Source organism: Dendrobates tinctorius, unplaced genomic scaffold (assembly GCF_039654945.1).
Source record: "Dendrobates tinctorius isolate UK_male_01 unplaced genomic scaffold, ASM3965494v1 ptg000250l, whole genome shotgun sequence".
NCBI lineage: Eukaryota > Metazoa > Chordata > Amphibia > Anura > Dendrobatidae > Dendrobates > Dendrobates tinctorius.
Window position 1 is genome coordinate 52,125,929 of NW_027361917.1, and position 12,856 is coordinate 52,138,784.

Genomic DNA, 12,856 nt, shown 5'->3' on the forward strand with positions numbered 1-12,856 from the left:
TGCTACATGCATGCTACATACATACTACATACATGCTACATACATACTACATATATACTACATACATACTACATACATACTACATGCATGCTACATGCATGCTACATACATACCACATATATACTACATGCATGCTACATACATACTACATGCTACATACATACTACATGCTACATACATACTACATATATACTACATGCATGCTACATACATACTACATGCTACATACATACTACATATATACTACATGCATGCTACATACATACTACATGCATGCTGCATACATACTACATGCTACATACATACCACATATATACTACATACATACAATACATTCATACAATACATACATAGACATACAGTACATATAACATAGAGTAACATACTTACCAATACTTGTCACATTGTTCCCCGAAGCCATTGTCTTTTCCGGGATAAATATTAACATAACAAACCACAAAAATACTCACCCACGATCCGAAGCAGTCCACGAGTGTGTCCCACGACGATCTTGGGTAGAGAACTGCAGCATCAGATGATGCTGCCGTTCTCTACGGGCTGCAGGAATCCAATGACGGAAGGTAGGTATCCTTCCGCACTGTATTCCTCCGCCACTTAAAAAAAAAAAAGTCCCTAGTCTCACTTTATGCCATTGCTGTGTGGGAATTTCCCACACAGCAATGGCATAAAGTGAGACTAGGGACTTTTTTTTTTTTAAGTGGCGGAGGAATACAGTGCGGAAGGATACCTACCTTCCGTCATTGGATTCCTGCAGCCCGTAGAGAACGGCAGCATCATCTGATGCTGCAGTTCTCTACCCAAGATCGTCGTGGGACACACTCGTGGACTGCTTCGGATCGTGGGTGAGTATTTTTGTGGTTTGTTATGTTAATATTTATCCCGGAAAAGACAATGGCTTCGGGGAACAATGTGACAAGTATTGGTAAGTATGTTACTCTATGTTATATGTACTGTATGTCTATGTATGTATTGTATGAATGTATTGTATGTATGTAGTATATATGTGGTATGTATGTATGTAGCATGCATGTAGTATATATGTAGTATGTATGTAGCATGCATGTAGTATGTATGTAGTATGTATGTAGTATGTATGTAGCATGCAGTATGTATGTAGCATGTATGTAGTATGTATGTAGTATATATGTAGTATGTATGTAGCATGCATGTAGTATGTATGTAGTATGTATGTAGCATGCAGTATGTATGTAGCATGTATGTAGTATGTATGTAGTATATATGTAGTATGTATGTAGCATGCATGTAGTATGTATGTAGTATGTATGTAGCATGCAGTATGTATGTAGCATGTATGTAGTATGTATGTAGTATATATGTAGTATGCATGTAGTATGTATGTAGTATGTATGTAGTATGTATGTAGCATGCAGTATGTATGTAGCATGTATGTAGTATGTATGTAGTATATATGTAGTATGTATGTAGCATGCATGTAGTATGTATGTAGTATGTATGTAGCATGCAGTATGTATGTAGTATGTATGTAGTATATATGTAGTATGTATGTAGCATGCATGTAGTATGTATGTAGCATGCATGTAGTATGTATGTAGTATTTTTTTTTTTTTTTTTTTAACATTTAACACATTAGCCGGATGATGGGACTACTACTGTCCCATCATTGGCTAATGTGTCAATCACTGTCATGGTAGCAGGCATCGCCCGATGGGACTTGTAGTCCCATCGGACGATGCTTGCACAGACCCCCGGACATCAGCACAGCCCCCCGGCAGGCCGGCACAGCCTCCCGGCAGGCCGGTACAGACCCCCACAGGGTGCACAGACCACCGGCAGGCCGGCACAGCCCCCCGGCAGGCCGGTACAGACCCCGGGCAGTCCACACAGCCCCCCGGCAGGCCGGCACAGCCCCCCGGCAGGCCGGCAGAGACCCCCGGAAGGCCCGAAATGACGGCGCATCATGATGCGCACACACCGCGCATCATGATGACGTCAGGCCGTCAATCAACTGAACTTCCGATTCCGATGCCGAATTCCGATATTGAAAAAATATCGGAAGTCGGTATCGGAATTCCGATACAGCAAGTATCGGCCGATACCCGATACTTGCGGTATCGGAATGCTCAACACTAGTCACTACACAATGAGTAAATGGTGACATATCAAGTAAATCAAGAAGTTTTGTATTTTTCTTTGTTTTGTTAGAAGAGCAGTAAAACGTATCTATTTCCTGATACTTTCCTTCAATGTGCTAGTATTACTTATTTAGAAGTCTGAATACAGCCTGAGTATAGGACTGTATATTCCCACTAACAACAGAGATGTTGAAAACAATGATAACGAAACACAAAAAATCAACTATCGACTATAAAAATTGCAAAATTACACAGTTGATTGTTTTATTTTCTTAACCTCTAAGAACCCTGTTTTAGAGTTGCCCCCTCACAGAGAAAAACAGGTCCATGGGCTCTATAATGGCGTGTAGACGTCATGGAGTTAAGTTTTCCTTTTGGGGTTCTCCTTTATGAGCCAGACCACAGTCGCTAAGTATCATCTCTGGCATCTGAATAGTGACCATGTAGGGCTATCTATACAAAAAGGCTGAAAAAGGCCAATTTAGACCATTCTCTACTGACCATCAGTGCCTTTTTCTTTGGCACAAACAAGAGTGACAGATGACTTATGGCAGATATCTGTCTAAAAGTTTAATTACCATGTTTAAATGCATCTCATTAAAGCGCTTGTAGACTACAAGACAGATTATGGAAGAGATCATCCGGTGATTTGTCATATCAGGTTATGACATCAACATCCAAAAAGACAACCTTGACAGATCAACCATGATAGAGAAGTCGTTCAAAAAAGACTGTCTTAAATTCCTAATGTATGGCCAGGAAAAAAATTACACATGGCATATGGCAGAGTCCCTCAGCAAAACTGTGACAAATACTGTACTGAAGTGCAAAATCATTCACTCAACTGAATACCAGAGATATTCCATTACATCGCCCTGAAATTAATCTAAACAAAATGCATTCAATTAATAGTAACGTCAAGAGTCATTTCAATAACTGTCCGGTCTTGAAGAACAAAGGCACTTCTTACATACCTTCAATTTGTGTGCTATTGCTCTAGGATCTAGCTGTGATTGGCAAGCATAGTAAAGTATGAAAAGGATAATTACTGGTTAGTAAAGAATGAAATGGCCATGGGAAGCACGAATAGAGAAAGGCAAACATGTTAGAAAGTCAAAAGGGAAAAACAAAAAATGATACACAGAGTAATAGCAAGAGTTAAAGGGGATGTCCGATTGTATAATTATGAAATAATTATAGGATGGGACATGAATATGAGATCGGTGGGGGTCCGACACCCCAATCAGCTGTCATTTGATCCTGCGGCAGATGGATGTAGACACATAGAACACAGCTGAAGAGGAGATGTTCTGTAGTACCCAGCAGTGGCGGCTACACATTGAACTACACAACAGAGTATGAGGGTATGGCATATGTTACTGGTGATACTTCATTGCCATTGCTATATTGCCATCTAGAAGAATAAAAGCTGATCGATGGGCATACCTAGTGTCAGACCTTCACCGATCTAATATTGATGATGTGACTGGACAAAAGAAGTCTGCTGGCCAAAGTTTGATTCTGCCAGCAATATCTTCATTTACATGTATAATTTGTCCATGTCCATTCCTATAGCACTTAAAAATGTTTGTCCATTACTGGACAAACCCCATGAACAGCTACAAGGTGCTAGAGCAACTCTAAAAATGTACACATATCTCTCAGACTAGTGCTGATCCTTCACTCTGATCACAGTGTCCTCCCGGAGTCACGTTACAGCTACTGCTACTACTCCTCAACGGCTCCTTATTGGCTGCAGGTGTCACAATTCCATTAGAGCAGCTGCTAATTGGCTGCAGTGGTCACATTACATTAGTTACATCATAAAATCAAAGGAGGACAAAGGGCTCAGGGCAGAAGAGTGGCCCCGATCTGAGAGGTAAGTATACATGTTTTTTTATTTTAAATAGCTCCTTGAGTTGCTCATTAGTGGGCAATCCCTTTAACTGCAGACTTTATTAGAATGTATGAAAATGATCTACATATACAGTTTTATAACACAAACTGATAAAATGGTAGAAAATACAAATACATAAGAAAAGTAGAGAGGAAAAACACAAATGCAAATGTATTGACTTCCTATCAGATCATACTCTCTATATTAGAGATAATGCACACAGCTGTATTACTGCTCCTTAACCCACTGAAGATTACAAGGCAATACTACATAATGTGCACAATTATTAGGCAAGGAGTATCTGGACCACATTATCATTTTTATGCAGATTTTCCAACTCCAGGCTGAATACTAATAGCAGATCAGGTGATGTGTATTTGTGTAATGAGAGAGGGAGCGGCCTAAGGATATCAATACCCTTTATCAAGGTGTGCAGAACTATTAGGCAACTTGTTTTTCTCAGGCAAAATGGGCCAAAATATAGATTTAACTGACTGAAAAGTAAAAAATTGTTAAAAGTCTTACCGAGGGATGCAGCATTCTTGAAATTGCTAAGATATTGGAGAAACAAATATGACAATTAACTGCTAAAGAATGGAGTAGAATGAAATGTGAAGTGACCGGGAAGCCATTATCCTCCAGTGCTGTCATATTTCAGAACTGACACCTCCCTGAAGTGCCAAGAAGGACAAGGCCAAAGTAAGGAAAGATGAAACAAGACACAAAAGTTGAAACCTCAAGAATGGATTAAGAAATAGGGAGATGGGCTGGTATTACTAAAGATGAGTTAGTTAGACCTTGACGATGGACTCAAAATCAACTGTCAAACCTACTGCCATTGTTTCGAATACATTTTCTTCAAGCAGTGGCAGAGGAAATAGTCAAAATCTTTCTAGAAAACCAAAATTTGTATGCAGGACAATGCTCCATCACGGGCACTGGTGTACTCCACTGCTTGGCTGCCACTAAAGCATTAAAGATGAAAGAACAATGACATGACCCCGTCCTCACGCTGTCCTATACTCTATTAAGAATTTGTGGACCCTTCTTAAATGGGAGATGTACATTGAAGGAAAATAGTACACCTCTCTGAACAGTTTCTGGGAGGCTATGGTTGGTGTCACCCAAAAAGTTGATCAACAGAATAAGAAACTGACAGATTCCATGGATGGAAGGCTTATTGCTGTTATTAAAAAGATTGGTGGTGATATTGGTCACTGGTATGTACTTTTGTACCTTTTAAGTTGTTTGGTTATTATTCTCACTTTAACAGGTGAAAATAAACAATTGCGATGGGAAAATGTATGCTTTTCATTTAATTACATAATAATTCTGCACATTAATAGTTCCCCAATAATTCTCCACACATAGATATTCTACTAAGAAAGATAAAACATCATTTTTACTTTCTTAAATATCCAGGATACAGGTTTATTAACCTTTTGGATTGGCCGACAGCACTGTAGTTCTATAAAAAAAAATGAATCATCAAAAAAACAAACTGCCTAATAATTGTGCACACAGTGTATAACACTGTTAAAGAGATGGGCCATTTTGACATTATTTTAACAGGACCAATGTGCAGGTTGTGAGGAAGTACAACCGAATCATCCTTAATACATTTGTTAAAATATCAAAGTTTTAACCCTTTCAAAAGTGCTTTTGTATTCATGCAAAGTCACAAGAAGTGCCCTAAAAACACCACTTTATAGTTCTGAGTACAACAATACACTGATAATAATTAGTAATGATATGTAAGTACTTCTAGTATATGCTCTATTTTAGCAAAGTTCTTACATTTTTTTTAGACTACTGCACATAAAAAAGTAAATATCATCATCCCCATAAAATATATTGCTATGTCTATACAGCAACACAATATATATATTGTGAGAAAGAATAGGATAAAATGATGGGCTGTACATACAATGCCTTGAAAAAGTGAGATTTTAAGTAATATACCGGAAAGATGTATATCTTTGTACCGTGTTAGCCAGTAGATAGAAAAATATTCAGAATTGAGAGTCCTCAGTGGTTGATACCTTTTAATGGCTAACTGAAAAGATGGTAACACATTGCAAGCTTTCGAGACTACTCAGGTCTCTTCTTCAGGCTAACTAATACAAAATCTGAAGAGTCACATATTTATGCACAATACAACACAGTAAAAATGCAATGGATAAGACAAGTGACGTGAAGCAGAACTATCATTATGGGAGAGGGAGAAACATAAATATTGGACCAGTACATAGATAAGGAGTCCGGTGTTTTATAGTCCTCTGATTGGGGTCTCCTAATGTGTTGTGATGCCCCCACCAGGTCTTGAAAGCAAATTCCTTAATTGATGTAAAAAGACATAAATCCATGCGACACATTCATTCCAGCACTGAGCGTGCCAAAGGTCGTCATAAATTTATACTCCCAAACACGTCTCTCTCTCTGAGATGTGAAGTTACCTTTCAATACCAGGAATTTCATATCCATGTTGCTGTGATCAGGGATACAAAAATGTTTTGCCACAGGTAGAGCCATTCTTTTTTCTCTTATTGCGTGACGATGAGCATTCATCCTTGTTCTAAGCTTTTGCCCTGTCTCCCCCACATACAGACCCCAAGTTGGACATTTAGTACAAATAATTAAGTACACCACATTAGATGTAATGCAGCTGAAAGTACCTGGGATCTTGTAGTCCTGATGTGAGATGGGGATCTTTATCTTGTCCGTGGTCATTATAACTGGACAAGTTTTACATTTTTTCTGGTTGCAAGGAAAGGTTCCTCCAGCTGTTGGAGAGGACAGGGAGCTTCTGACAATGATGCTTTTTAAATTTGGGGGCTGCCTAAAACACAGCAGTGGGGGGTCTGGAAAAATGGATTGTAATCGGGCATCTTTTTGTAGTAAAGGTTGTAATTTTCGTGCAGCTCCCCTTAGCACTTCCAGATTTGGGTTGTAGGTGACTACTAGAGGCCCCTGGTTATTTTCTTCTTTAGCTTTGTAATGTAGCAGGTGATTCCTTGACATTCTGGTGGCTCTTGTAATTTGGTTTTCAATTGTTCTTGGATGGTAGCCCTGATTCAAAAAGGTCTTTTTGAGGCGACCAAGGTGTTTGTCTCTATCCATGGGGTTGGAACATATACGATTGTATCTGATTGTACCTTTTTGAATCAGGGCTACCATCCAAGAACAATTGAAAACCAAATGACAGAGAGAGACGTGTTTGGGAGTATACATTTTTGACGACCTTTGACACTGTCAGTGCTGGAATGAATGTGTCGCATGGATTTATGTCTTTTGACATCAATTAAGGAATTTGCTTTCAAGACCTGGTGGGGGCATCACAACACATTAGGAGACCCCAATCAGAGGACTATAAAACATCCGGACTCCTTATCTATGTACTGGTCCAATATTTATGTTTCTCCCTCTCACATAGTTCTACTTTACGTCACTTGTCTTATCCATTGCATTTTTACTGTGTTGTATTGTACATAAATATGTGACTCTTCAGATTTTGTATTAGTCTAGCCTGAAGAAGAGACCTGAGTAGTCTCGAAAGCTTGCAATGTGTTACCATCTTTTCAGTTAGCCATTAAAAGGTATCAACCACTGAGGACTCTCAATTCTGAATATTTTTCTAAGTAATATACCAACACTAAGTAACAAGTATATGTGAAACGTAAAGGGAATGATACATGGCTTTCTAAATATTTTAAATATTTAAAAAATATAAATCTGAAAACTGTGACATGCGTTTGTAGTCAGCATCCCCTGAGTCAATACTTTGTAGGAACACCTTTCGCTTCAATTACTGCAGCCAGAATTTAGGAGTATGCCTTTACCACACATAGAGGCTGATATTTTTCACCATTGTTCTTTTAAAACTAGCTCTATCTTAGTGAGGTTGGATGGAGGCATCTGTGAACAGCAATTTTCAAGTTTTGCCATAGATTCTCAAAAGGATTTAGGTCTGAACTGTGACTGGGCCATTTACACACATTCATATGCTTTGTTCTAAACCATTCTATTGTAGCTCTGTAAGTACGTTTAAGGTCGTCTTGCTGGAAGGTGAACCTACGCCCCAGTCAAGTCTTTTGCAGCCTCTAACAAGTTTTCCTCCAGGATTGCACCATATTTAGCTCCATCCGTCTTCCTTTCAACTCTGACCATCTTCCCTGTCCCTGCTGAAGAGAAGCATCCACACAGCATGATGCGGCCACTACCATGTTTAATGGTAGTGTTGTTTTCAGTGTGATGTGCTTTGTCAGTGTTCTGGCACATATAGAGTTTTGCATTTAATCCAAACAGTTCAACTTTGGTCTCATGTGACCAAAGCACTTTCTTCCACATGCCATGTAGAGGACACTGCTAGCATTTGAAATAATTTGGTCTGGTCAGATGAGACAAAAGAAAAACTTTTAGGGCTAAGTCCAAAACGATATGTGTGGCGAAAAACTAACACTACCCCTGACTGAAAATACCATACCTGATGTCAAACATGGTGTTGATGGAATCATACTGTGGTGATGTTTTCCTTCAACAGGGACAGGAAAACTTTTTAGAGTTGATGAGAAAATAGATGAATTTAAATACAGGATAATTCTGGAAGAGGAAAGGAAAGGAAACAGTGTGGCATGAATCCACTATGAGTGACTGCTTAGCCATTCTATAGGATAGGAGGCGTGCTGAGCTGTCAGTATTGTGAGTGACAGGCTAGTCACCCTTTCTGAGGCAGGGGCCTGCTGAGCTGTTGGTATTGTGATTGACAGCCCAGCTGCCCAATCTGGCTGGGTCTGCAAGGTCTTGCAGGTGTCACCTGTTCTGAGTGATTACCTGGCTATTTAACTGGCTGGTTATTTTCAGACCTTGCTAGTTGTAGATTTGCATTTTAATATTCTCATCTTTGTTGCCAGACCTTCGATTTGCCTTTTTGATTACTCAGTTGGATTACCCCTTTGTCTTTGACGCACTCTGACCTTTTTCTCTAGACCCCAGACTTTGCCTCTGACTATCAATTTGTATTATCTCTTTGTCTATGATCTTCCCTCATGACATTTGACTTCTGACTCCTTGCCCGTAAGAAGTGATTTAACATCACATAGAGGGTGCAAAACACTTGAGACTGGGGCGTAGGACCACCTGGGGCGTAGGTTCACCTTTCAAAAGCACAGTGATCCTAAACATCCTGCTAGAAACTACAATGGAATGGTTTACATCAAAGCATATTCATGTGTTTGAATGACCCGGTCAAAGTCCAGACCTAAAGCCCATTGAGATTCTGTGGCAAGACATGGAAATTTCTGTTCACAAACACTCACCATCCAATCTCACTGAGCTACAGCAAGTTTGCAAGGAAGAATGGGCCAAAATGTCAGCCTCTAGATCTGCAAAGCTGGGAGAGACAGACCCCAAAAGACTTGCATCAGTAATTGCAGTGAAAGGTGGTCATACAAAGTACTGACTCAGTGGGGCTGAATACAAATGAATCTGACAATATTCAGATTTATATTTTTTAAATATATACAAAACCATGTATCATTTCCTTTAGATTTCACAAATATTTGCTACATTGAATTGGTATATCACATTAAATCCCAATAAAATATATTTTTTAGAGTAAACAAATGTGGAAAAAAATCACGTGGTATGACTACTTTTTAAAGGAATTACAATAAAATGGGCCAGAACCACTTTCAGGAACTTTTGAAAACCTATTAAAAGTTGAGACCTCCTTACACCAATTAACTCAACAGTGTCAATTAAAGGGAATCTGCCAGCAGGGTTTTGCCATATCATCTGTGAGCAGCATGTTGTAGGCAAATAGACCCTGAATCCAATGGTGTATTACTTGATGTACTGGGTGCAGCGATTCTGACACAATCAGAGTTTTTAGATTTAGCAATGCAGCAAAGCTGATAGCTAACCCCACCCACAACAAACTCTTTATGTACAATGTTTATTGACAGTGAGCTGCTTATCATAGGAGGGGGTGGAGTCAGACTAGCAGTCGCATGCATATCGGACCTGGCAGCGATAATGTCCTACTGATAAAACCTTCACTGTAAGTATACAAGAGTACACAGCATGATAAGTGACACATTCTTGAATTCTGCGTTTATCCGGTACCCCAGGCTGTCCTCAGATTATATAGCAAAATTCTGCTCACAGATTCCTTTTAAAACTGTACATCTGAATTCTGTCTAGTCTACAATAAATAATAAATTTAATTACTTGATACTTACATCATCTCCTTGGCCATCTGCTGCCACGTTGTGAGGATCAGGATAGTGTTTTAGGAACTGAGCTATGTAAGTCATGATCGACTTTTCATCGGGCTTATCCACATCCACATCTGTATACAAAAAAAGTAGAGCAAAATGAATCAAACAAATGATCTGTATAAATCACAATACATATAATAATACATAGTGATGATTCCAATAAGTCTAATTATAAGTAAAATACCTTCAGGATCCAGCAGCCTTGGAATTCCTAGCTCAGTTTCTGCAATTGAAAAGGCTTCTTCCAAATTTTCGCGATTGGTTCTTCCTTTCAGCTTGTCCATGTCCACCAGTTCAGGTCGAATTGCATATATAATTGAGTGAAAAGCAATGCCATTTCTCCAACTTGGTCCAAAATCTTTTATTTCAATTCCAACACGTCTGAAATTTTTTAACAAAGAACAAGATAAAATGGTTTCCCTCCCAGCTTCTAGCTGTTACAGATTGAAATGATTTTTAAATAATTAAAGGGGTTGTCTTCTTTGCTTCCCCCTTTTCTGTTAGGATACTCCACTGCCATAAAAGGACCACTCCAGTAACTTTTCTTTTTTTCTTTATTGCAGCAATGGAGTGGTGCTACTGACGTAAGTTCCCTGACCCTAGTCTAAAGCCCCCTTCACAAATAGCGAGATCGCTAAAGCGTCACCGATTTTGTGATTCCCAGCGATTACTTGTAGTCTATGAAGGAATTCAGCAGCAAGTCTTTACTTCCCTGCAGTGCCACCACAGGTGAAGTAAGGTATTGTATAATTGTCCTTAAAATCCATGGGTTGCAGATGTAATACATGGCTGTCCTATGTCGTTCAAAGCAAAAGATCCTATTTGAACCATATTTCTGCTTTGGATAATTGGGGCAAAAACAAGGCAGCTGCCCTCTATTAAGTTGCAATTTCCAAGAAAGGTATTCAAAAATGTAAAAACCCTGTTATGTATCTGTCATTTGTGTTAATAGAGTTGTATAAAGCCAGCTGATTTCCTAAAGGGCTAATCAACAATCCTTTGAGTAGGTAATCACTTGCTAATTTGGAATAAACTCTGCAGCCCCGGTTCCTCTGCATCCAATTTTTGTTCTCATGTTTGCATTTTTCCCTTTCCTCCTTCCAAGTGCAGCAACATTTTTTTTTTCTGTCGGTATGAGGATTTGTTTTTTACTGGATGAGTTGTAGTTCTGAACAACACCATCCATTTGATAATACAATGTGGTGAAAAATAAAAAAAAGAATTCCAATTGGGATGATATTGTGAAAAAAATGCAATTCCGCAATGTGTTTTTGGGTTTTGCTTTCATGGAATTTATTGTATGGTAAACATGGAAAGAGAATTCTGCAGGTCAGGACAATTACAGTAACAACAAACTTGCATAGTTTTTAAGTAGTAAAAAACTAAGAAATTCGTACAATAAAACATTTGGCTGGTGCCTTCATTTGGATTGTTATTTTTTTTTTAATCCATTAATGGAGCTGATTGAGGGCTTGTTTTTTGCATAATGATCTGATAGTTTTATGGATACTCATTTTGGGTATATATAATGTTTGATGGTTTTTTATTACATTGCTTTAGACAGGTGTGGTGATCAAAAATCCACAATTTTAGCGTTTTGATTTTTTTTTTCTCTTTAATGGCAATTATCGTGCGGGATAATTAATTGAATACTTTTTTCTTTTAATTAGTTTAATTATTTGAATACATTGATAGATCGGATATTTACAGAAGCGGCAATAACAAGTATGCTTATCTTTTTAAATTCTTTATTTTTAATAGGGGAAAAGATGGGCGATTCTTATTTTTATATATATATATATATATATATATACTTTCTTTAGGGAACATGAACCTACGATTGTCTGATTGATTATAACATATAATACTAGTACTGCATAGACTATACAGTTAAAATTGCTGTCCCTAAAGAAGTTCAGACTACAGGAGTGCCAACATGACGGTGACGGGCACCATCAGCATGCCCTTGCATACTTTTGTAACCCATCAGTGCTCAGTGAAATCGAAATACAGGGGGCAAAAGAAAGTTAATATGCGCACACCATCAACTACTCCATTTACAGGGAATCTGTCAGCAGGTTTTTGCTATGTAATCTGAAGACAGCAGGCCATCACGTTATAAAATGTGAATATCCCTTTAAACCATCATACATTTACAACAATCAAGGGCAACGATAACAATATAAGAAGGAAAGACTTACTTGGCCGCTGTGTACTGCACCCATCTCAGGAGGGCTTTTTTGGCACTTCCTTGAATTTTAGTAACTACTTTGCGTTTTGTTGGGGGGCTGGCGGTCTCAGAACTCACTACACTATCAACGGAAGATGTACTACTGGACAGGGAATGAAGTTGTGGAAGATTGCTGGTTAATTCTTCAATCTGTAAAAAAAAAAGATATAAAATGCTCTTAGCAAGGTATCCAATAAATTGCAGGCCTTTCTGCTGAGTCAGTTCTTCAGTTTCACTGTCAAATTTAAAGTGTAAAACCCTTAGATTAATCAGTCTGTTCGCTGCAGAGAGTGAATGCATAATAAAAATACAGTTG

The 12,856-nt window shown here is 38.5% G+C and overlaps 1 protein-coding gene across 1 annotated transcript in view; it reads right to left on the minus strand.

Moving 5' to 3' along the window:
• Positions 1-12,856, minus strand: part of SYNE1 (spectrin repeat containing nuclear envelope protein 1) — a 591,877-nt gene that overhangs the window by 476,752 nt on the left and 102,269 nt on the right. Inside the window, exons 6-8 of the mRNA XM_073557690.1 lie at positions 12,512-12,690; positions 10,495-10,691; positions 10,272-10,381 (exon numbers count right to left, since the gene is read on the minus strand). Coding sequence (XP_073413791.1) covers positions 10,272-10,381; positions 10,495-10,691; positions 12,512-12,690 — 486 coding nt within the window. The remainder of the gene's footprint in view (positions 1-10,271; positions 10,382-10,494; positions 10,692-12,511; positions 12,691-12,856) is intronic.